Source organism: Macrosteles quadrilineatus, unplaced genomic scaffold (genome assembly GCF_028750875.1).
Source record: "Macrosteles quadrilineatus isolate MER2022 unplaced genomic scaffold, UCM_ALF_1.0 Scaffold_3__2_contigs__length_128488019, whole genome shotgun sequence".
Classification (NCBI taxonomy): Eukaryota; Metazoa; Arthropoda; class Insecta; order Hemiptera; family Cicadellidae; genus Macrosteles; species Macrosteles quadrilineatus.
Window position 1 is genome coordinate 120,387,559 of NW_026542596.1, and position 27,262 is coordinate 120,414,820.

The 27,262-nt window shown below is 34.2% G+C and overlaps 1 protein-coding gene across 4 annotated transcripts in view; it reads left to right on the top strand.

Annotated features, from left to right (window-relative positions):
* Positions 1-27,262, top strand: part of LOC128989625 (chloride channel protein 2-like) — a 97,213-nt gene that overhangs the window by 56,241 nt on the left and 13,710 nt on the right. For 2 of the 4 annotated variants that reach the window (XM_054411572.1, XM_054411571.1), the window contains exons 2-10: positions 17,981-18,254; positions 19,149-19,277; positions 19,978-20,111; positions 22,006-22,162; positions 22,792-22,917; positions 23,267-23,351; positions 24,143-24,244; positions 25,208-25,310; positions 26,418-26,549. In XM_054411572.1, the coding sequence (XP_054267547.1) occupies positions 17,981-18,254; positions 19,149-19,277; positions 19,978-20,111; positions 22,006-22,162; positions 22,792-22,917; positions 23,267-23,351; positions 24,143-24,244; positions 25,208-25,310; positions 26,418-26,549 (1,242 nt within the window). Of the gene's footprint in view, positions 1-4,534; positions 5,204-9,313; positions 9,384-17,980; positions 18,255-19,148; positions 19,278-19,977; positions 20,112-22,005; positions 22,163-22,791; positions 22,918-23,266; positions 23,352-24,142; positions 24,245-25,207; positions 25,311-26,417; positions 26,550-27,262 lie in introns of those variants that run through there. The other 2 variants (XM_054411569.1, XM_054411570.1) reach the window with 2 other exon arrangements.

Consider the following 27,262-nt stretch of genomic DNA (forward strand, 5'->3'; position numbering starts at 1 on the left):
TGGGAAGTTTTCGTTAATTTGTTATTCAGTTTAAACCCAATGTTCTTAATTATCAATTGTTTGTTCACCTAGAAAATGGGTTGTTTTTAGGCCTGAACAATTGTAACACCTATGTGGCAATATGTTTAGCACCTAGACGCGTTGCTAATCCCATTTCGTAAAACTGTCCCCAATACTTTCAAATAATCATTCAAAACTCTCAACGCGAATGTTACCTCAAACTGCAATATTGCTATTAAAACCGACTTTTCAATCGTTATTGTAAAATATGTATTGCTTATGAAAGGAAATAAAAATAATTATCTTTAATGTGTTACGAATGATTTGATCGTAAGTCATCTAAAACTGAGGAGTAGTAAAAACTTTACATTTCAGGAAAACCTTGTATAATTATTTTCTAATTATCCCTATGAGAACTTGTTTGCATTTGTTCTTGAGTAGTACAGTATATTATACTGTGTCTATTTCGCATAATAAGACACCCGAATATGCCACACAAGCCAAACGTGCATAGGATAATATACAAAATACTGTGCTACTCAAGAACAAAGGCATACAAAATAACGTTATATACAACTGTTACGCTCGATGTCATAAAGGATATAAAATGCCAAAATTATTCTAAAACCTTATCACACGTTATTAAGGATTCCAGCAAAGAGTGGCCACTATAATTAAAAAAAAATAATGGTGCCTATAATTTTTACTAGTGAATTAAAGGATTCAAAAATTAATTTGTCACTGATTTTAGAATACTTCAACATGTGGAACTAATCTCACAAACACAAAAAAGTCAGAAAACGAATATTTACCTTCAAATATATATTAACTTGAGATTTGAATTTTAAATGCAATTTCTTTTCTAGTTAGCTAATGGGGATCAATTAATTGTGCAACTGCAGAATCGTAATGTTAAAAAATAATCTGACTTATTAATAATTTTGTACTTGTACTGTACTACGGGTTAACGACAAATACAAACTATCTCATTAAAATAACGTTTAAAAACCAGTAAATACCAATTAGTTTGAGGTCTTTGAACTCTATAAGTTTTCAACAAACCAACAACCACTTTTGCAACTAATTTAAAGCTAAATTTATGCATAATTAAAACCGATTGTGATTATTTTTATTTGTGCAAGGTTTATATCGCCTACACACGTTTTGTATGGACAGACTTGAGAAGGGGAGTGTTTTGACGGCGCCTGCAATCACCCCCCTCCACCCCCACAACTAAAGCCCCCCTTAAAAGAGTTATAACAAGACGTGTTTGCCTGATTGATCATTTATGTCTTAAAATCATTCTTCCACAAAAAAAAAACACTCATTAACATAAGCTATTCTATAGCGGGGTGTGTTGTATGATATTCCAGCTTATAAATTTAAAGCGTAACTGGATTTTAATTTTATAACAGTACTGCATATTTAAATTTTGTATTTGGCAGAAATAAAACAATTAAAATAATGTATATAAATTTCCTTTTTTTATTTAATAAGTTATTACAAAATATTCATAATATCAACTACAATATTCATAAAAAGTTAAAATATATACAAATAGTGGGTCTATCTATACTTTATTTCCATATTTCGATTTTTGTTGTTCAGGAAAACCAAGGTTGAATCTCATAAGTTTTACTTTAATAGTTTTACGTTTATAATTTTGTAAAACCTTTTCGTAATCCAAAGTTCTTGAGTATGGGACCATTAAAAAATAAATTAAGTTTAAAAAAAAAATTACAGCTTCTAAAAGTTTTTTGGCCACGGACAGCGTAACTTGTTAGTTGTTTTCATTCTTCTATGTTTGGATTTATATATACGTGTAATAAATAGCCTTTACATGAATCAAAACTTCTAAGTCTCTGTAGTTTTTGTTTCATCAACACACAACTCCAGTTTGAACCGGTTTAACGCCAGCTTCACTAGGCGCCATGCTGCACAGAAGCTGCTGCTCGTGCACAGATCTGCTGATAACGGATGCTGCAGCGTGAGAGAGCACTGGATGCTGAATGCTGCGACCGGAAGTGATAACAATAATGACCTTGACATTGTCACACGCGCTGTCTCGTCTCCCGCCAAGTCAAAGACCGCTGAAGTTAATGGACTCCATAGAGATTTACAATTTTAGCATCTACGTGCAACTCGTTTATTATTGGTCGTTTCCAGGGTAATGCATAACCTGTCTATATTGTACTGCATTTAAAACCAACATTTGTGCAGCTATAGTGAATTACAGGAGTTTCGCCTGCGCCAAAGCAAAAGCAGATAAATTTGTTTCAAATCTAACGACACCTTAAGATGTTAATTCACATGACTATCTATCTATCTATATAATACGCTAAGCCGATTTTTGTAAACAGAACTCCTCCCTCATTTTTGGACTGATTTTGATGATTAAAGTGTCAAATGAATGGCCCTGATCTGTAGTTTTGCAAAGTCTTTTTCGTTTTTTTGAAATCTTTATTAGTTTGGGCAGGATCTTCCATCAAAGTTGGATTTTCTCCCATAAGATTAACATGGAGGAATCTAAATATTTAATTGGAAACTTTGTCTCCATTAATTTGAGAGAACGACTGGGCGTAGAAACTTGGTAGAGGTGTCCAAAGAAAGGTCTTGGTCTCTAGATGAGTTACCAAAATAAAAACTAAGTGAATCCCTTTAGGGCTCTGTCCCAGAAGCCCTTAAAGATCCCTCCACAGATTTGTTTACATTTTGTCCATGTGGATAATTCCTTTTAATGAAACAGCTGTTAATTTTTGAATCTATCTATCTATATATTAATAGGCATTAATAGGCAAGCATGTTTCTTTAAAACCTTTTTTCTCAGCTTGTGTGCATCGTGGGGTAAATCTGCGCATACCGTTAGAAAGCAATTTTCCTGTAGGTGTGCAGAATCCCTTTATAAATTTAAATAGGCTCAAAGATAAGCACAAAAAATGAGATTGAAAATTTGAAAAAATTAACATGGATTTTATGCGTTGCCATGCTAGTGACGAAATAACAACGAAATATAAACAGAAAATCAAAACAAATGGAAGAAACTCCAATCACATGTTTTATTTACAGTGTGGGGTGAAAATAGAGAAGTGAGTACATTACATATTTTTGGTCGAGTTTCGACCACTGGACGACCTCTAGTTGTATTTTAAACAACACACATTTATTGGGAGTTACTGAATTGTCCAAAAGAAGTATTTGCAATGTTATTTTCTGATTTTCAAATTGATTTTCTTCTGTATCATGTCATATTTTGCAATATAACGTTCCATTACGAAATCAGTGGAAAATCCTTTTATCACAGTAACTCTTATTTAACAATTATTTCTTATTGAACTATCTTATATCTATTGTACGGGTTGGTGTCTGCCTTTTTCATCTCTTTTGGCTATATTTTATCATATTATTCTAGACAGATCATCATAGGTTCGTGAGATTATTGTCATACATGTTTTCAATCATTGGAAAAATCTTCGATTGTGTAATACAATACAAAATAATACAAGTGCAGAAGTGTCTTTTAGCTTTAAAATTAACACCACAACCGATTTCTCAAAACTATACTAGAGGGTAATTCATTGGCACAGAAGTACGATATCCCCACAGCCAATTTCTTAAAACTATACTAGAGAGTAATTCATTGGCACAGAAGTACGATATGAACTGATGCGACGTGACGAAGGAAAAATCAAACTTACACTGTGACGGATAGACCTCCCTTTCAAGTTAGAACGTGTCTCCTCAACAAGCAGATGTTATCTCTCAAATAAAATCATAGATTAATCTTTACACTGATGAAATCTGGGAAGTTTTTTAACTAAAAAAGATCCACCAATACGATTTTGATACTATTTAAAGGTATTCCAAAGTATGGGAAATATTTTATTTGTTGAATGATCAACCACATTTGGTAACTAACGCAATTAATTTCATTATTGTTTTTACACTTATTGATCTTTAAACAATGCTAAATGCTCAAAATATGTATAATTTCACTCAATTTATCGCAGTTAGATGAATTAGCGTAAGCCTTGAAAGTAACCGTCGATTTCGACGGGTTTCACCTAGTAAAATATAAAAGGTTACTCCGATCTGGAGAAGTGTATCTATATTGCATACACTTTGCCGAATTGATATGTTCTTTAAAATGAATTCAATTCAAGTGCTTAACCAACCATTATGTTTTCCGAATTAGAGGATTTCTCAAGTTTTTGCCCGATTAAAACTAATAACGTATAAATGGTTAACAACTCTCGAAAGCTCGTCTTCCTAGTCATATTTATCTTTTTTGCAATATTTTTCATTTCTTGTTGGAAAGTCTAACAAACCCGATTCCATCAATTATCCCCGCGGCTGCAGGTTAAATCCTAGAAGCCGGACGCGACGACCGACATCCTTTGCAGGGAACTCATCATCCAATTGTACCAATGAGAAAAGTGCCTTGTCTCTGAAGCGGCAAATTGCAGTGTTGGGCTTAGTTGTGTCCTACAAGCAGTGCGAATAGTGTTCTCGGACGTTCCGATGTTCCTCATAGAGTCTTTGGTGTGAATCCATAGTTGTGTTATTGTATAGAAAATTTGTGAACTGGATGTTAAAGTATTTTGTGGAAGGTTTTTTGACGAGCCAAAACCATTCAGTTTATTTTGTCGAGACATCTGTGCGTCTTCAAGAACTGTTGTGTCTAACATTGGAAGTTAACTTGCATTTCGGGTCAAGATTTTTGACTTTTTAAACATACTCTGTTTTTACAGTTATTCTCTTGGCAAACCGTGTTGTTATTGCTAAGCCTCGCATTTAAGTCTATAACTAACTGTTTGACTCACGTAGTTTCTCCTTACAGAATCAATCTTGACCGCGTTCCCATTAGTGCAATGAACGCTTTTGACCGCAAATCCATGATTGTCGAATCCTAGTGGTTCTCCTACAGGACTTGATCCACAGGACTCACCCGGACTCCAGGATGCCGCTGAGTCCTGTCCAGGAGGAGATCCCCGGGATGGACGGGTCGGAAGGGGACGCCGAGTGGGACGACTTTGACCGACTGTTGACGGAATACAAGCTGAGGAGACGCGCTGTGCCTACGTCCCCGCTGCTGAGTCGCCGGTATCTGGAGCAGCAGGAACTATCAGGATTCTACCCTTGTCCTCCGCCCTCGCAGGCTCCCGTGCTGCTCGACCCCTACGCTGAATATGAGCCCAGCGACTCGGTAAGAGAGTGGGGTGGCGTGCTGGAAGCTATCGTATGCTTTAGGGTTTGGCCAAGTAAGGTGTGCTGTGGAAACTTCAGGATTTATTTTGTTACCCTCCCAGCTTGGTTAAGGCTAAACGCCAGGAGTATATTGTAGCCATAAACTTGATGTTTAAGGAGTGACACAAGGATGTAGGCTGATTTCAATTATCTTTTTTAATTTTTATATGTATTTAACACGAAAACAGAGAATATGTATGTGTTGGTGAAACCGATCTATTATTGCGGTGGTCCAATAGGTATATTTGATTAGCTCTAAGAATTCTTCATCTCTTGACTACTTTATTTTACGATAAATCGTGTTTTTTTTATGATAATTGAAATACGCGTTAATCGTATCCACAACTATTTAAATAAACGAGGAGAATACACAGCTGAAATTTTTGTTTAAATATTCGGTTTTTGTTTTTAACTCTGATTTGACCTTGATAAAAAATGTAATTTCCGAAAAATATGCTGTGAAAATGAAATTACACATTTTCAAATAGGCTAACAATTCAAAACCACCCCCACCTACTTGTAATGGCATAACAGTGTTAATCCATACATCTTCCATTTTTCTTATTTCATCTTTTTAATTAATCCCTTTTATTAAAGAATAAATCCGATATCTGATACTGTATACCATAATTAAAAATATTTTTATAAGATATACGACCATGAGAAAATAATTTACTTTGGTCAGTCAAATAGGACAGCAAATTTAATTAAAAAAGCTTGATCTGTATTCTTTAGTTTCAAAGTTATCTTAACTACTCTCTGGATTGTTCATTCTTTGATATCGAATAGCTTCGATTGGTTCTTTGGTGAACCCTTTTGACACAATAAACCAGTGAAGTACCTTTTGATTCTTGAATATACAAAATAATCTTAACATATTTTCAATCAAGTACGAGAAGCTTGCAAAATCTCGCTCGAAAAAAAATTTGTCAAATAGTTTTATTTGCATTTTTGTAACCGTGATTCTATATTATTTGACGTAACGAGTCTATTCATAGTCTGACAGAGGAATGCTCTCTCTTTCTCAAAGACAGAGTTGAGAGAGGTTTTGTTTATTATTCGGCCTCAGAAGATTTGCTAAACTCTAGACCAAACACAACAAACTGCTGGAACAAGTCCAAGCGCGCCTTGGTCTGTAATTTGTCATCGCCAATAAATATTTATTTCTTCCAGAAACTGAAGACCCACTCGCGAATTTCCTCCTTGGGTGGACGTCTGAAAATTCTTGCTAGATTTTTGAGATTTTACTCAATTTAACAGTTTAATATGATACCCTACATTGGAATCTGAGAAACATTTTGTTTAAAAATAGTAGTTTCTTTATATCTCGTTTACTGTGGTTCAATCATATCATATACTTAGAAACATTACCAAAAGTTTCGTTGCTTTCTTAAAATATATTTCCAAATTATACTAAACTAGCTGTACCCGCGGGCTTTGCCCCGTTCAACTTCTTAATTTTGAAGATGAGCTCGTTCGCATGGCTCAATCACGTCCTGGTTGAAGTTTGTTCGCTACGCTCACTCACCTTTGGGTTAGAGCTCGTTCGCTGCGCTCACTTGCCTTCAGGTTAGCTAGTTCGCTTTGCTAACTCGCCATATTCTAAACGTTGCAAATTTCTGCAATCAACTACGTGAAAATAGTATCAAATTGTTGTATATAGTTTTATTTGTATTTTGACACATTTCATTGATTACGTGAAAATTAAATATTCTTTCAGACTCAAAAACAATTTTTCGATTTACTAGCTTTATTTGTAAAATCTTCTATGAACTTCACTTATCCAACCCTTATAGATTACAATCACAATAAATGTTATACTCGGGTTTGTATGTTTATCCAGTTATGTTTGAACTTGTGATAGGAGCATACTACAAAATATTAATCAATTAACTTATCACACTTCTATTAATTGATCCATGTTCAACGGCTTATCCCCGTTATCTAGATGGATTAACACTCAAGTGTGCCGGCGCTGGTGTTGGACTAATTGTAGCCACAATTTCCACAAGTTTACAGTCCAGTTTTGCTGGGAGCGATTTTCTCAATTACGCTTTATCTAAGTGGGGGGTTTCTTCCTTCTTCTGAGAGCAATTTGAATGTTTCTTCTAAGAAAGTTGTTTGTAGGTTGTATCTCTTGGTTTCTTCCACCATTAAGCGACTTGGTTAAATGCACGGGACTTCTGACGTGGTTTGGAACCCAGCATAAAATATATTTATGTTTACCTATTAGTTTAAAATATAGGGTACTTAATTCAGGAGTATTTTCTTTGTTTAGACACATCCTTCCACTTAAAGCCATAAATAGTTTAATAAAATAAGTGGTATGTCAAAAGTGTGTACTAATTATGTAAGTGATTAGAATGTATGCCACATTTTAAAACCATCCTTTCATCAGCGTTCAATTGCGTTGAACACATTTGAGTGCATTTGACCAATATTTTATTCTTTAGAATTGGCTTAAAATATCATCCGGCATAATACTACATGAGCAACTAAATGATAATCAAACATTATATTTGATGTGGAAATCAACCCTATGTCAGGCCAGGCTGCTCAACATATAAACAATAGGAAGGTCAGTTCAGTAGCTAATGTGTATGGCTGCGTGACAATGTTATTTCCATCCACTTTGTTGTTTAGGCAGTTTGATTTATTTCTGCACACACTAATACAGTCGGCCTCTTTGGCGAATGAGGTGGTGCGTGGCCTAATTAAACATAAATGACTTGCCAGGAGCTTAAAACAAGATTTAAAACAATATTTGGATGTTAAAATTATAACCTAAATTACTTCAATGTCACTTTTAATTTTAAGTTGACTTTCAGAGGGTAGTGTCACATTTAGAGTATGAGAATGCAAAATGTTCAGATAATTTTCAGACGCAAAATTCAATAATAATGGTCTTCATCCATTCGTGCCATCTCCATATTCACAACCTTTAATGTCAATATTCCAACCATTAACCTCAATTTTTAGATCCTACTGATTTTAAAATTTAAATTAACCATTTAGTAACCATTTGATTTAGTAACGGTAACTGGTAAAACTGTTCATAGCCCCCACAACAGTTACATTCTAAGTATTTTGAATTGGAAACTTTTTAACATTATTGAATTTATATTAACTAAACAACAGTACAATACAAAGTTTCAACGAATTTTCTTTGAAGAAGTAGGACCGATTGAAATAAATATATCAACTAAAATCACAAACGTGTTTCAAGTACAGTAATTAAACCGTTCACTGGTCTATAAGACTTTGACTTGAAAAAACAATACAACAGTATCAGAGATTGTGATTGATTAGTTCAATTGTTCAATGATTTTGTTGTGCATATTTTCTCTTGATTTCTATGGAATTTCATGTTCAAGGGGAAAACTCAACCTTGTGTGTTTCACGAAATATTTGCCCAATGAATTCAGTTCTGTAAAGAAGACTGTATGGTATGTGACATTCTACAATAATAATTGTATAACGTTCGCCTTTAAATGTGCTAAATGCATGAACAGTGCATTTTTTTAATGAGAGATTTGCCAGCACTTTAATTTATTTCGTCAACTAGGTTTAGGCCTATTCTCAAACATTGGCATTACACTTTTAAATAGTTATTTTTCACTTTCGTATTACTGCTGCAAGTTGACAACAATTTAGCAGAAGTAGATCTTAAATCTCCCACAATACGATTGATTATGTGAACGTTTAAGTGTCCAAAACAGTGTTCCAAACGCGCGTGTAAATACTACAAATTCACATGTTTGTGAGTGACTATAGTGCATCCTTTAAATCCGAAGGTCGCTGGTTCGATTCCAAACCATATTGGACCCAGCTTCCGTTTACCATTGGGATATCAAAAATGATGTTGTCTAACGTAAGGTTAACGTTATATAGCAAATGTACCGTTTTACAAAAAAGTCTAAAATTCCAATTTTGCAGACAAAATCAAATGATTGATACCACTTATGCTATATAGGCCACATGGTGTTTGTAAACATTGTGCTAGGCCAGTGAGTGCGTCGGTCTGGACCTCGCCGTGCTCAGAATAGCGGCGTCGGGTACAGCAGTGCGTCGCGACGGGCCGGGAGATGTGGTGTGATGTTCATTACGAGGAAAACGCAGTGTTCTTCGACCACAACTGCGTAAGTTACGAGTATTATGTAGTCAAAAAATCACAATGCCTAAAGTATCTTACACTCTCCGATAACGCTAGTGAAGGAACCAGAATTACTAATCGAACGTCGTGGTAGTTTGAATTTCCTTTCAAAACTACATTGGATGTTGCAGTTTTGTATGACAAATTCGATTCAATAACGATGTTACCTTCCTAGTGTTTTATTCACCCTAAAGATGCCAATGGTAAAGACTGGTTGATTGGTTTGTTTCGCAATTTCAATGGTGTGTAAATTGTGTGCAAAAATGTCGATTTACTTCCAATTTAAGTACAGAATTTACTATTGTTGTGTAATTAGTGGTAATACGTATGGCAAAACTATATTAAAATATCATACGTCCTAATGTCTTAATGCTGGTCTTTGTGTATCAAACTGGATTTTTCTAATATTAGATTTTACTTTAGATATTAGATACTGTTGACTTACCTCAAATATCTATATCTTCTCATAGACTATGAGAAGATATAAGATATTTGAGGTAAGTCAAAAGTATATAATATGTAAAGTGACAAATATCTATCTATCTAAGTAGAAAACATATAAATTGCAAAACTAATCTGACAATTTTAACTTTAATTTTATCTTTAACGTCTTGACTTTATCATTTTAACTATTCAAATGCACAGGCTTACAAAACCGTTGATTGAATGTCAACGTGTGTATTAACAATCCTAAAGCATCTCTTATTGTGATTCACGATTAGGTAAACGGTTAAGGAAACAAAAACACTCATCGGATATTCTACTTTTAGTGATTTATTTGTTTGTTCGCAACTAAAACCGATATAAAAGTAGGTAGTAGTAAAATTTGGAATTACGATTTAATTTCAATGTCAACCATTCTCGTGTATATGATATTTTCATGCCGAACAATCTAGTAAAACATAAGAAGCAAATTTAAATGGCACGCAAATAATTAAAGTTTTTGTGTCATAATTTATTGTTTTATTTTGCAACCATTGTGCATTTTAAATAGTTAATAAGTGTTGTATGTGTTTTCCTACATCACTAAAAAATGCCAACAGAAATGGAGTAAAAATTGTTTTTATAAGTTCACGTCTTATTCTTTATATTTTTCGTTTTTTGCCACTATAATGCATTTTAAAGTCAGATAGCCGTGGGTTGTGTGTTAAACTCTACAAACTGAATTGGAAACTACTGTAATATTGTAATTTTCGATATTTTTCGCCCCACACCCAAAATAATACATTGTCATCGGTTTTTATTTGGTTTTACAATATCTCAATTCCAAAAGTTATCTAAAAGTATATTGAAAGATTTATTTAACCCTGGTTCAAGAATCGTATTTCTCGATCGAGTTTTGTAGGGAACAATATGAAATGGCTTCTAAAAGTTTACAGTACAGCGTAAATGAATGTTTTGGAAGATGTATTTATTACATCCACACAAAGCTTTATCTAGGTAATTCTTTCCTCATTGTAACCATATATCAGCCAAATACTAAATACCGTATCACTAAAATGATCTCATTACTATAAATGTTTATTTTACAAAGGTAGTTCTACCATTTATTTTGGATACTGCAAGTAGACTTCTCATTATATAACAAAATTTAAAGAGTGTTTTTTTAGTGTATAATGTCAAACAAAGATCTTTGACGGAAATAAAAATATTTGTTTTTATTTGAAGGAGAAATTTTACAACGTTTAAATTACCCTTCAGTTATAATATCAGAATATAAGTGAAGGTGTACACTTTTATTGAATTCATTTTAATATTTTTAAAATTTGTGAAATTACAAAAAGTGCAAACAGTTATAAAAAATACACACTACTCTACAAGCGGACAGCCCAATGTGTTTACTTGTCATCAGCTGATCAATTTTGGCGAAAAGATGAAAGCAAGTATAAGTATGTTTACTACGGTTATAGTTTTGTACATTGGTATAGTCAGATAAACCACATACGCAGACCCCGTTACACATGAAGGGTCGTCAGCTGTTCTCGCCTATTAGCTCGATCAGCTGTTCTTTGGCTGGTGTCCGGAAAGATGGGGACGAGGAAACTTAGGGACACGGAAACTTGGGGACAAATCGGGTTTTGAGCCGAGGGGGAGGCAAACGGAGTCTGACTAAGCTCTGAGAACGACTCTTTAAATCGACTCGTTCTCTATTGTTATTGTACCTAGGTCTAGTTGTAACCATCGAAGTATATAACACATTGTTGGGTTATATACTTCGATGGTTGTAACTACGACACACTTGTTGTATTTATATCTAGTTCTACCTCCCCTTACATTTTTCACCTTCTTTAAATGGTTACTATTTGTAGAGCTTAGGGACAACAGATTTAGTACATTTAAGTGTATTTGTAGGGTTATTTTATTAATCACGGAGTAAACCCGAATTGTAAATGATTAATCAAGCATACATTTTTTTAATCAAAAATGCACTTGAATATTTCTAAAACAGTAGCATCAACTTCGTGATGATGTTATAGCCTTCAATTTATGTTATACGACCGTGAACATGGACGAATTTCTCTCGTTTGTATTAGAACAATAATACAATATAATTCAGGAACAACCCGTGACTAGCTATTACTGAGAAAGATTAAAGAAATACCTGTTGTAAAATGTAGTCATAGGCATCTGGTACAAAGTATTCCACCTATTGTTTAATCCAAGCAAACCCAGAAACATTCAGTACTTGGAAAGGTAAAGGAAATATGAATGAACAGAATACGTCGATGTCCCGTTAATCCCCTCGCACGTTTCTCCGAATCGACTTCATTTGCAATTTGCAGATTTTCCTTTCAAACAGGCCAGTTATTGGGGTGTCAGGTCACTCGGGTCAGTTAACTTTTGTGTAGTTGCGAGAGTGTGATTGACCTCCAATTTCCAACATAATTATTGTTTTGGTTTTACGTGGCAATCGTAAAAGAGGAACTCTAAGGATCAGCTGTTGTTAAAACTATTTTTTTCTGAATTCTTAAAAGTGGTGGTAATTTAGGCCTAATTTATTCCTTCGTCGTCAATATATACTGATTGAAATATTTATATACAAAATTACCCAAAACCCTGATTTGTATGATATTAGACACGTTTTCTTCAATTCTTTACTGCGAACGTCACTTACCAAATACCAATAATGTGACGATATAATATTTCGTCTAAAAACAAATGCCGATCTGTTTAGAAATGTGTTCTTCCTACAAAATTGCACTTGTATCTTTAAGTTATAAGTTATTTACAATCAGTGACGTGTTTTGGAATCACTTCCAGGACAATTAATTTAGTGACAAATTTTACACGTTCGTTATCAGTACAGGTTTTTGAAAAAAATTTATTATTGGTTCAAAGTACCAGTAAACAGTACAATCGGTACATAACTAACTCATGTCACAGACTCGCGGGCAAGAATAACTCGTAGTAGTGAATCAATAGTACTAAGTCCTACAAAGAAATACATTTTGATCAATTTTTAGTCAGGGAGTAAACATCATTTTTATTCTCTAGGGAGTAAAAATCAGCTGTTGTAAACAGCTGTAAATTACGATTGTGGCAATCGTATCGATATAAATTATTTATCGATCGATTTATTAGGTAAGGTTTAGCCCATTGTTATCGATTGCTCGACCTATCGATGGTACAATGAACTAATAGACGAAATGATTGAATCACTTACTAAACAGCTGCTTATTTGCATTGACAGAATTCAAATCAAGCTGGAATTCGTTTTGAAAAGTTATCTTTACATAACAATTATTATGTTTTCTAGCTTTTTTTGTTAATTAATTATGAAATATAACAAAAAATATAGTTCACCGCACGGTCAAAAAGAGTCACTTTAGGCCCTAGCGATGAAATATGCTATTAGTTACAACTATCTATAAGAGAAAATAAATTCGGTCCATCCAACTCCAAGCTAACATCTACATATTAATATGCAAGCTTGTTTCTTGAAAACCTTTTTTCTCAGCTCGTGTGCATCGCAGGGTAAATCTACGCATACTGTTGAAAAGATATTTTTCCGTAGATGTGAAAAAACCCATTTTTAATTAAAATGGGCTAAAAAAACACAAACAATTTAATTTTAATTTTAATAAATTAATATGGACCTTTTGGGTTGCCATGCTGGTGACGAAATAACGCAAAATATATTCAAAATCAAAACAAATTGAAAAAATTCCAATCACCTGTTTTATTTACAGCGTGGGTCAATATAGAAAAGTCTGTAAATTACATATTTTTGGTCGAGATTTCGACCACTGGACAACCTATAGTTTATTTAAAACCTTTACATTAAAAAAGTTATAAATTTATTACATTAATTTATTACCTCAGCCTATGTTGGGTAATTTATTGCCGAGAGATATAAAGTTTGTATTTTACTTTAAAGTCTAATTTATTTAAAGGTTTAGCTTTTAAACCCTCCCCTCCCCATAAATGAAACAAGCAAATCAAGTATACTGTGAAGTTACAAATAGTTAAACAATAAAATTGGCCAGTTTTTTTTAAATGTTCACCAGTTCCACATTTCACATTTAAACATTCAAAACTACTTGAACTCGATAGTATGCGACCGTTATTGCCAAGTGTTCTACGAAATAGACCCCCCAACGGACGACATTCATAATTTCCCTGTTCTGCAAATTCATTGAATAGAATACTGAACCTCTCAGAGAATTCGAGATAGTTTTGCCAATGTTAGACCTTCCACGAAACACAGGTCCACTGAACTATACCCCAATCCGTTATGTACACATATTAAAAAAAAAATACATTGGGCCATTTTCACCAATTTAGTGAATATAAAAAAAAGAGTTTAATCCCGTGGCGGATCCAGCCAAGGATCCCTTGGCCAGAAAATCTTTAACCATCGGGTAATATCATATAACATATTTCGCTTTAATTTTACAAAGCCTTGTAAACCGATTTGAACCCCTTAAAAAAAATACTGAATTTTCGTTGAAAATATATGTCAAAATATTCAATCTTGACCGCGCAGTCCTATAATTTTCCCAGAGTAGACCGCATAAAATATTGTCTTCTTAAGCGTTTCCGAAAAAAAAATGACAGCGGATCAGAAATTCAGAGATAAAATGTCTATCTGACATAAAAGTAACCAAATACAGGCAATGTGCAAACAAAAATGCAATTTATTTCATAACGTTTATCGTAGGCCTACACAATCACAAAAATATTTTAATTTTAAACTAATTATAACAATATATCTTAACAATGTGTCATAACATTATATTCAGTAATATTATTGCATAGAATGCGTTTATATTTTCTGTAATATATATTCAACTTACCCAAAATGGGTAAAAAAAGAAGCTAGCAAACCTAGGCGATTAGGCCTGGATCAATCAGAACTTGTCTGACTTTTAACATTTTACTGTTTGGAAATATTCAAATTATGATTTTAAAGTCAATCCCGTTACTGTAGCTAAGCTCTCTGTGAACTGAAACAGGGGAACGATTCGTTCTAAAAGAGTCGTTTCAGAGCCTAGTTCAGCTAATCTCTCCCTCCCCCCTGGTCGAACCCCTATTTGGCCCTAACTTTCCGTGTCCCTAACTTTCCTTGTCCCCATCTTTCCTAAACTCCTTTGGCTACCTGCAACGTTACACAGCTGTACACTTTTTCAGCTCCTTGGATTACAAACAAACGCGCATGTGAGATAAATTTAAATATCCAAAATTAGCGTATTTTCTTTCTTGTTTTGCACTGTGTTCTCAAATTGGTTCCTTCAAAAGCATAATTATTCAGTTTCAATAATGCAAATAATAGCTCATCAAAACATAAAATCGTTATAAAATTTGTTGTTTAGTATTTGGATTGCTGAAATGATTAATTACGTTAAAAGTGATCTCTGGTTTATGGTTTATAGTGTGGATAAAAATCGTAACTTATGTTCATCCCCAGACTTAATTTAATGGGATGAAATGATAACAATTTTTAACCAAACATTTTAATAAACATTACAATATATTATCTTGAAAGCCCTTTCTACCAGTAACCGCAGTACGTTGGTAACAAATAATTATGTTATTTACCATACAAGATACAAAAAATACAATACTGTATAAACAAAATGAATCATCAGTAGTACCTACTGTAAACCTTTATACGTAAAACTAACACGAAGAATAATGGGAGTAAAACAATTTTGGTTTAGCACCTTCTAAGCTAGTAGAACCTCGATTAATCGCTATTAGAACCATTGGACAGAATGCGGCCTGAGCCCCAGCAGTAGGCTCGATTTCGCGGTTTACGTATGCAAATGAATGTGGTCAAGCAGGTAAATTCAATTTGTGGCCAAGGTAAGGTTTACTAGTTCTGAGAGGTTGTGTCGTCATTTAGTATCAATGACCTGGTAATATGGACTGTAGAGAATTTTAATTAGTCGTTCATAATAAATACACTGTGTTCTGTGGGATGTTTTAACGTAAATGAGGCAAATAAATGTTCTCAATAGTTTCTAGTATGCACTAATATACCTAGGTTTTGAATTTGTTAGTGCCGGAATACTACAAGACATCAACTCTGCACAGTCTAGTTTATGTCTTATCTCAATTAAATATCGGCCACAAATTTATAGTCTGTTTCTTTGTTTGTTTATAGTTTTTTGTTTGTGTTTTATGTTAAAGATTGTTTTTTTTATTTGATAAACAAATTTAGCAATCAAGTAAATTAAGGCCAAGTTGATCATACAAGAAGTTAACAAACTTGAAAATATTTCACCCGGTTATGGGTTAAGGCATAAGTTAAATAATGAAATAGTTATTTGTGTAACTAGTGGGCAAAGTGGCACTTTGCTGCACACGAGAGCAATGTTTACGCACGAGCCGCAGGCGAGTATGATCTCGAGTGCAGCAAAGGCCTTTTGCACTTGTGTTACACATTATATTTTTCCTACTGTCATTATAAATCATATAAATAATTAGTCTTTCAAACACTATACAACCCGTTTTTAGGTTCAGCTGGCAACACAAATAGGTGCCCTAGAGAAAGTAGTACCCGGTCCGTATCACTCCGCTATTTTTCCTCGGCAAGAAATGCGCTCCGCCACTTGAGAATATAGTTCCGTATGTTTTTGTAATTTGAAGTGGTTTCCGCTCCTAAAAATGCTTTAAAGGTATTTTCTTGTTTATTAAGATCGTAGGAATGTTTTAAAAACGTTTAAAATAAAAGTCCAGAAATACCGACACTATAAACACGAAATGACAGGTTAAATCGTAGTTATAATAGTCAATCAGCTGCGCATAGTATTATTATCTTTAAGTGTTGCCAACCTATTTCCAAGCGTACACGGATTACGTGCATAATAGAACCACGCTGTTTTTTGTGTTGTTTCGTTGGAATCCTGATGTGCGGCAAAGTATAAACCGTACCGTACGACAAAGTATAAACCGTACGGCAAAGTATAAATATGCAGCAATTCGCAGCTTTATGTACTATAAACAGTACAAGGAAGCCAACTTTGTCGGGTGACTGTAGGAAAAAAGTGTTTGTCTACGAGTCACGTAACTGAATTACATTTCATAATACAGTACATAATAACGCCTTAATTTGACTTAAAACATGTTCATTTATTGAAAAGAAACTATTAGTTTCAATATTTAAACTAAACTAAATTGACAGTACACGAAAACAGGATTAACATGTATAAGTTGTGTTTATTTTTTATTTTTTTATTTAACTACTTTCTAAATTTTTAAAAGTTCAAATTCAGCAGTATCAAACTATTTATTTAAAAGCCAGATAATAAATATTTTAGCAAGACCGGTTTTTTAAACATTCAAGATCAAATGTTAGAGTTCGCATCTGACACATTCTGTACAGTATTAATTGTCATAAAACAACGTTTTGCACTTGTAGCATTGTAGCAAAAAATCTACTACAGAACCAACTTTTTGGCTTACAATAATTTGCAAGAACAGATAGCGTGATGGATGGTTCATTGTGGTAATTAATGTTTCCTGGCTGTTAATCTTCTATTCACAATCAATCATTCGTTGGCATAAGTTTTGTGCGGTGAAATGAGTTTCTTAATTAAGATTGACTTGTTCGTTTTGTAGCTCAGTGTCAGTGTCCTAAGAGCACAATTCGTCTGGGCATTGAGAAGTGAAATCACGGTTTGCATGTGATTTGCTAAGGGCCCGAGATATAATTGTGCTCCTCTCCACCTACATTGTGAAAAACATTTTCTCTTCCTTGTACCCCTGGGTCTGGGCCCTTCAGACACATTGATAAATGCGGCCCTGGGAAAATGAAGTATCTTAAAACATTCGTGATCCTTTATTGAGTGATAAAATTTTTCTTAAACTATAATTATCATCCTATCCTATGGTTACTTCTACAGGAAATCAGAATCAAAATCAACATGTCGGGTAAAATGAGAAATAAAATGTAATACACATTAGCCAATAGGTTTCTTTTCCAATCAATGCGAGCTGTGTAATTTTAAAGTAAACTTCATGAATCATTTATTTAGTATTTTACACATTTTTCCTTCGCCAAATCATCTTACTAAAACAGCTCATTTCATTTTTGAAATTAATGCATAACATCAAATTAATTTCACCATGGTGTTTCAGATGTATGGCCGCTATACCAAAGAGCTAGGGGAGTTTGCAAAAGAAGAAGCACTAAAACTAGAGAAACAGAGGAGAAAAGAAGAGAGGATACGCAACGAAGAACTGCACAAATACAGAGGAAAATGTGCGTCCAAGCTGGCCTCGGCGGTGGGGTTTGTCTGGAAACACACGTTTGCCAAGTTGGGAGAAGACTGGGTGTTCCTGGCGCTGCTGGGTCTCATCATGGCATTCCTCAGCTTCATCATGGACCATGGGATCAGCATGTGCAACAAAGGTGAGGCAGAAATCTGCCTTATTTGTTGAGAAATTTTATTATAGCTCAGTGGTTTGGTTATAGTGAGCGTACTTAAATGATCTGAAGGTCCTCAGTAGACTATAATCCTGAGAAGAGTCAGTAACCTTTTGCATTTTGATGGTTTGAAACTTGACCCAGATTCTGCTAAATTATTGGGATTTTAATAAATGGCCTTGGCTGAAGAAATATCTGATCTTAGTCAACAAAGAAACAAAAGTCATCTCAAATTATTCCAAACCCAGATGTGTGCCGCTGTCTTGAATAATTGAGCGATTATGATAGTGTCTGTTATAGTGTAGCTATAATGTAGTGTCACTGAAATGTTGTGTATGACCTGGGTGTCTCTGCCTGTTTGTCTAATTCTCTTGTGTGCTTCAGGCCGTATATGGTTATACAGAGACCTAGTGTTCCACCCATTTGCTCGTTACATGGCCTGGGTGTCGTTGCCCGTTTGTGTAATTCTCTTGTGTGTTTCAGGCCGTATATGGTTATACAGAGACCTAGCGTTCCACCCGTTTGCATGTTACATGGCCTGCGTGCCTCTGCCTGTTTGTCTAATTCTCTTGTGTGTTTCAGGCCGTATATGGTTATACAGAGACCTAGCGTTCCACCCGTTTGCATGTTACATGGCCTGCGTGCCTCTGCCTGTTTGTCTAATTCTCTTGTGCGTTTCAGGTCGTATATAGTTATACAGAGATATAGTTTTCCACCCGTTTGCTCGTTACATGGACTGGGTGTCTCTGTCTGTTTGTCTAATTCTCTTGTGTGTTTCAGGCCGTATATGGTTATACAGAAACCTAGCGTTCCACCCGTTTGCTCGTTACATGGCCTGGGTGTCGTTGCCCGTTTGTCTAATTCTCTTGTGTGTTTCAGGCCGTATATGGTTATACAGAGACCTAGCGTTCCACCCGTTTGCTCGTTACATGGCCTGGGTGTCGTTGCCCGTTTGTCTAATTCTCTTCTCAGCCGGGTTCGTGCACATTGTAGCGCCGCAGTCTATAGGTACAGAAATCACTTTTGGAGTCTTGTTTTCATTATTATTAACATTTTCACAATGAATAACAATAATTTTGTACTAAGAAAAATATTTTTTTTAATATGCCTAATATAATTCAATAAGATTGATAGAAGGAAAATAATCATAAATAATAATAATACTTAAATAATAATTAAATAATAATACTTATGGTTTAAAAATAATTAAGTGGAAAGGATAGAGTACAAACTGGTTATTGATTTGGAAGTCAATAAACTGTTATTCCTACACTATTCTTGCACAACTCTTTTTATGAAAAAGAACAACACTTACTAGAATACAAAGATTTAACATCTTTTTCTTTTCATTCTTTTTTTGCCACAATTTTAATTATTTTCTTTTATGATTTTAAAAACTGTCTTCTCTGGACGTTTCACATTATTTGTTTTCCCATGTTTTCCATTTTTTATTTGACCTGTAATAGATATAGATGGTTAGATAGAAACAAACAACGCAAAACGCTTTAACTTCCTCTGCATCAACACAATAAAATCTACACCAGAGTAAATTAAGTTGTTTCAAGTGTATCCATATTGCAATTAATTGTAAACAAAATTGCTCAAGTTTTTCTTTTGATTTCTATTTAGCACAACTAACCAATATATAAGAGATACATTTAAAACTTTTTTTTCTCTGTTCTCTGATTTACTCTCCTTTTTCCCGCAGGCTCTGGGATCCCGGAAATGAAGACTATTTTACGTGGAGTCTCCCTCAAAGAGTACCTGACGTTTCGCACTCTGGTGGCAAAAGTGATCGGTCTCACTGCCACTCTCGGCAGTGGATTACCATTGGGTAAAGAGGTGATTTACTAGCAGTAACAATACTTAACATGCATGCCAGCCTTCGTTGTCCTAATGTTTTACAAACACATTATTTTTATGTATTTTCAATTATATATGTTTTTTATTAAATTGTTTTTATATATTTTAGCGAGTTATTGTTTTCTAATTTCTACATTACTTCAGGCTAGGGTTAGAAGTTGCGGCATTATATCACTTAAGTAAAATCCATTGGTGTTTGGTTGGACTTGAACCTGTTACTCGAGGTTCGAAGTCCTGCGCTTTACCAGACCTCAGCCAGCAGAACCTTGCTCCTCAGGTTAATATATATGCTTTATTGAATAGAAGTTGTCCACTCAATATAATACAAACTGTTCTTGTTGGCCCTTTATAAATCAGTGGAATCCAAAAGTACAGTAGCATGTTTGGTGAAGTGGTTTAGCTGTTTGGTCCATTAGGTTGATGTCTGTATTTAGTTTAGAAATGTATTATGTGTCCGTGTGTATTATTGAAAACCCCTCTTTACAATATAAATTTTCAAAATGAAACAATCTTCACACATACTTATAATGTATGCTTGAATTGCTTGAGTATTCTTTTAAATTTTATACAGATTTTTCATCCTAAGCCAGTAAATCGAGAAAAATATAGAAGTACCATTAGTAGATTGTATTTAATTGTTGTTTTGTCGTATATAAATTCAAATTTATTTTAAAAATTGAAATCTTACTACACATTGTAGTCTGCCGTAGAACAAAGAATAATATTACATTAAATTTTGCAAGTTTGTTTAAACCTAATTATGATAATTGTTATATAGGTGGTTTCTTTATAATATTAATAGAAAATTTTATGGCTGTTAAAGATATTAAATATAGCACTTGATTTTCCAACTTGAATTTCTTCCAAAATTTCTCAACTTGTTGAGGAATTGTTCCTCTTGATCCAATGAGTAGTCCATATACTTCGAATTTTGATATTTTATATTTTTCTGAATATGGGATAGTTTTCTTATAAATATTAAATTTTTCTTCATGGACTTCCTGTGGCTGATTTTCATTTGTCTCAAGACGAACTGTTGGGTCTATAATGAGACCGAAATCTTTCTCCTTGTCTACAACAATGATGTCACTCCGCCTCACAGAGCCCTCTTCTTCTATAGCTGTGACCTCTTCATAGACCTCGTAACTTTTCTTTCTGAATTGATCAGCTATGATTTTTCTGATGGTATGGTGGCGGGTATTTCGTAGAAGACTACTAAATGGGCACTTTCCAAGGACGTGGGCAAGAGTTTCAAGAGTAAATTTCTCAGATACAGGACAATGCCTGCACTGGTTCCCGTCCCTGGATCTCCCATGAAGACTTCTAAGAGGAATAACGTCTCCGACCATTTTCAAGTATTGTTTGAACTCAGCTTCTGTGAGGCCACAACCTCTAGCCAAATTTTTATTGATCTTGTTACATTCTTTGAAAAGAACCACCCCATTCCCTTTGTATGGAATACTTGTCTATTTTATACATTCCCTTTAATATTAAATACTTGTCTATTTCTAAATTTAATGCAGAGAAAAGTATAAATAAGAAATTAATTTAGTTATCTGTCACAGTAACACATTATTGAGGAGCCTGCCAGATTGGTTTGGTTAAAAACTTTGCGAGATTCTACAGAAATCAGATTTACTTTAGCATCCCTCTCTGTTCTTGACTCAAGAATGTTGACTTTTATTCTAAAACTGAGTAGAACTTATGGGAGTAGAACTGTTCATAGTCAAAGGTAATATATCTCATCCTACTTAAAGCTTGGTTGATTAGGATGTGTGAACAATTTTGAACCTGAAACTCTTTACCGGTATGTTTAACTTTTTGAAATTTGTGTTTTTTAGATGATCAGATTTTCTGAAGTTGGTTGTTTCAGGGTCCGTTTGTACACATTGCGAGTATTGCAGCCACATTGTTGTCGAAGCTAGTCACCTCGTTTCAAGGAATATATGAGAACGAGTCCCGCAACACAGAAATGTTGGCTGCGGCTTGCGCCGTCGGTGTGGCCAGCTGTTTCGGAGCTCCTATCGGAGGTGAGTTTCCTTTCTTAGTCTAGTGTCCTTTTGTAATTATATTTTGGAAAAAGAAACTTTAAAACAGATTCAGAAAAGATCAGCATTTAAAAGTGAATTAATTTTATCCACCATATACACACGCATCATCGTTACTTACTGACTGTTTTATTACAAACAAGGTTTTGTTGCGCCCATGCCTATATTAACTTTCTACCATCAATTTCTTCTCTACAACACAGACCTAACCATCGAAAAACCATAGGCTATGAATAACAATAGATTGCAACTTTGAAATAAATTTAAACAAATAATTTTCTCAAGGTTTTGTTTGTTGTTACTACCATATCAATCACAGTTATCAAACTTTTGTTGGACATTTTTTTAAGTTTTTTAATTTAAATTTTTTTTGCATTTGGAAAAATTTATACTGAGAATGCAAAGGTTTTTGAGTGATGCTTTAACAAGAATAAGCAACACACATGCACATTTGTATGGGATACTTGTATGTCCATTAGTTTAGATTAAATTAGATTTGACTAGGGTACCCCAGGGTGAATTTTATGACAAAGATGAGTGAATTATTTTTACCATTAGCATTTTTTAACATGCACACATTTACAATACAACACATGTGCTCAATATTACAGGTGTGCTGTTCAGCATAGAAGTCACAACCGTTTACTTCGCTGTTAGAAACTACTGGAGGGGATTCTTCACAGCAGTTTGCGGAGCAACAGTTTTTAGACTTCTAGCTGTATGGTTTCAGAAAGAAGGTAAATTTTGCAGAACTTAAATTATATTAAAGTAGTACATTACCTTATTGTTGTTGCATTTGGTCTTGGGTCATAGCTGTATGTTACTCTATGTACAATTCGTCAGATTGTTTGGCATCATCAGGGGATCTTCTTATACTATCCGGGAAATTACGTAAATTAAAAGAAGGACCTCCTGCTTATATGAGGAATAATAACAACTATCAGACCATGGTGGTGACGGTGTGTGTAAATAGTTCTAAATATGCGTATATAGACAATAGTTTTTGTTAGTGTTAGTGTTTTACAATCTAGCTGTTGATTGTATATCTTTCTCTCAGAATAATTATGGTATTGAAATGTTTTTCAGACACTGTAAAGGCGTTCTTTCAGACCAACTTTACAATGGACTTCCCCTTTGACCCGCAAGAGCTCGTAGTCTATTCTTTAATGGGGTAAGTTAATCGATAAAGGGCGAGGATTCTATGACTTATTTTTTTAATAAAACTGTGTTTTTAGCATGTTTATTAGAAAACTGGTAGAGAGTATCTGAAGTGTTTTATTTCTGTAACAAAAAAATTAAGTAAACCATTACATTATTCCTGGTTGTCAACACACCCCAGAACTATTCTATTGTTCCAGCAAATTTACCTTGAAAGAGTTATTGTAAATAGATGAAGCACCAATCTTTTTGTGATTCATGCGGCTACCTGAATTTGATTTACACACAACATGTTCCTCTACAGATGTATTTCTTTATGTTTCTTGTTAAGCGTATCTTACTAATTTTCCCAAAATGTAATTAGACTAAACGAAAAATGATTCATTGAAACAAACATACATAGGCCTATGTTTAACAAATATCAGATATGTTATAAAAATTGGACCACAGTTGTAGCATAGAATAAATAAACACCATTTATATTACTTCATCTATGGTTGTAGTCTGTAGCTCTGTACACAGACATACAGACACATACACAGACCCTATTTAAAACCCACTGTTTGGGGTCATATTTCCAGCCAAATCTGAAACTTGAAAATGTTGACGCAAAAAATACTTTCCCCAGTTATGTAGCTTAGGGGGGAAGTAAAAATATATCTTAGGAAACGTCCAAATACAAAGTAGATTAAGATTTGTAAGCATTTTTAAGTAACCCATTTGTAACCATACATTAATAAAAATAGTATATACTTGAGACTGTTGTGTTTATGAAGCTTATAACAAAATGTATTGGCCTGTCAGAGTAGTGTGTGGCCTGGGAGGAGCAGGCTACGTCTGGTCGCACAGACAATATGTGCTGTTCATGAGGAGGAACAAGAAGATGAACAGTTTCCTGCAGAAAAAGTGAGTGAGTATTCATCATTGTGTGAGTTCTAACATGCGCAAATGCCATTACTGTACTCTTACGTTTTTATAAGGGAAAAGTCTAAACCCTATTCCTCTAATCCTATTGTTGACTTAATCTGGTACTTAAGCATTCTTATTGTCAACAGTATTGTTGACTTCTATACCTCTATCAATAATTTAAGCTATTAGGATTTGTTATATATTGAGGATAGCAGGCTTACCTGAATGAGAGTCCAAAATTCACAGTAGAAAAATAAAACTTTACTTTGTATACACAAAACATCAGAATATTTATAAGTGACACAGAATTTTCAATTATTGAAAAGAGTGTTTTCATGTTTTAATGTTATTCCCACTTCATAAAATATCCTAAAACCCTAGGCCCTTGTTCTCTATGTTAGACAAATTATCAAAGTTAATTTTAAAATAAACAACAAAAAAGTGTAATATTAACTACCTATTCATATACAATCCTTAATGATAAAACAATTACTGTTAACTAAGAGATCATTGCTGACATTTTCCATCGTGATTAGTAAAACGCAATATTTTTACGACGTTTCAGAACCTGGAATTTGATCCCGTCCTCAAGTGTGAAAGAATCTATCACATAAGATCAGCCAGCTTTGGTTTTTATTTTTCAGCTTTGGCTAGGTTTGATTACTATTTTGTTATGTTTATGTACTTTCTCAACTGAGGAAAGGATATGTTTCCAGGTTTTGAAGTGTTGTGAAAACTTTGTTTTTTAAATTGATGAAAAATGTCCACAATAATTGTAAAATCACTATCACCGAAAATGAACTTAAAAGAAATATTCATAGTTCAACAAGCTTTTTAATGGTTAAGTACTTCCATAAATCTGCAGTATGTTCAAATTTTTTTTAAACAACATAATAATATTAACACACATATCTGGTCTCCGATGGATACCAACTGTTTTAACACTCATGTTTTCCACAGCCGCTTCCTATACCCAGGGATTGTGGCTCTTCTTGCCTCTACCGTATCTTTCCCCATGGGACTGGGCCAGTACATGGCTGGTGATCTCAACACTCATGATCAGGTAATGAACTACAGTCAAGTTTATGGTTTTTACAATTACGGTTTCCAGCAGTTGGAGAGTTTTTAGGTTCATAATGGTTGTCTTAATTACTATAGTACCGATAGTGGCATTCTCCAGTGCACACTCAAGGTTCATGTGTGAGGCAAAGCCAAATGCAGGTACACCGACTTTCAAGTGCAAGGCAATTAAATCCTTAGTGAAATAATTTGAGCAAGTGCCACCTTTGGTCACCTGGTACAGGTTATGTAAGATACTTTACCTACGACCGTTTTTTAAAGTAGCCGTTTCAGTACAGTTCTTAGAATTGAAAAGTATCTCATAACAGCATTGTTTACATTCATAACATCATAGTTTTACTCATAACAACACGGGTAACGGACCAATGAGGTTCAAGGATTGAGAGAGGAGAAGCACAATTGTATTGATTCGGAATTCAACTAATCAGCTGTTCAGGCCAATTTAATTGTTGATTGGTGCAATTAGTATTTTATACAATGTTTCGTTGCATCAATGTCAGTGGCAATTGGAGGTTATAAACAAAAACATAACCTCTCTTAGAAGTTATGAGTAGTGATTTTTAGTAATTAAAACACCGTCGTAGGTAAAGTAGTGTACGCAACTCGCGTAAATAGTGTTAACGACACTTGTAGAAGTTTTTAAGGCACTCGCCAAGGCTCGTACCTTAAATTTTCTACTTGTGTCGTTAACACTATCTTTATGCAATCGTTGCGTAAACTACTATTTCATCACAATATAGTTGTGTCTATTTCTATTCTGTTAGATTGTTCAACAATGAAAACAGCTGATTTATATCATGAAAGTAAACTGGTTAAAGAAAATGAAAGAGTATTCTAAGGTGTATGTTTACTTTAGTGGTGATACTAAATTCAGTTACTATAGGTCGGCCGCTTAGAAAACGACCTCCTCCAGCATTGGTTTAGCATTAGCGCGCAGGTCGTTTTCTAAGCGGCCGAACTGTAGTTACTAACTCAAACATTAGACTTGAAAAGAATTAATTTTATATAACCACTATTTGTTAGCTTCCAAATGGCTCTTATGTAAGACACTGACAAAGACTGAACAAGACTAATACAAAGTTTACTTCAGGTTGCTGGACTGTTCAGTAACTTCACCTGGACCAAAGGCTACCTTACAGTAGAGGAGGCTGACACTCTTCGCCACTGGACTACAAAAAACACTGACGTTTTCGTCAGCTTATGTGGCTTTATGCTTTATACGGTGAGTAATTTGTGATACTCTTTAATCTTTATATCCTTTCAGAAACAGGATCCTGCATGATAATTTTCTAATAAGGTTCTGTAAAGAATTAAGAATATAAAATAGGGTCAAAATGTGTATAAAAGGTATTTAAATCCACTTACTGTATATAGTAACTAAAACATATTTTCCTCAAAATATATTCCTTGTGATACAAAACACAGTAATTACGAAATAACTGAAAAATTCTCCAAATGGTCAGAATTGGAAGTTCAAAGATTCTGTTCTGATAGGATATCAATCAAAATAAATAAATATTATTTCATAGCATAGTGAACAGAACTAAATGTCATAGAATAACTGTGGGAAAAAATTTTGCATTGGACATAAATTTAAGATTCAGAAAATGTTCATTTTATTCTTTGGGTCATGTAACATTTTCCATTACGAACCCTTGGAGTATTATTTGTGTTAAGCTACTGCAGTACAGTGATAATTTCTCTTGTTAGCTATAATGGGCTTACAAAGATAAAATAACACTTTATTAGGAACTAAATTATTTCTTAAAACTGAACATCTCCACTCAAAAGTTTCCCTAAGTACACTCATATCCTTACAATCAGGGCCGGATTTAGCATTTTTGCGCCCCTAGGCCCAAATGATTTTCCGCCCCCTAGTCTGGTGTCACAGTTAGGTACTTTCCTTCAAACAGTTATTAAAAACTGTATCATGCC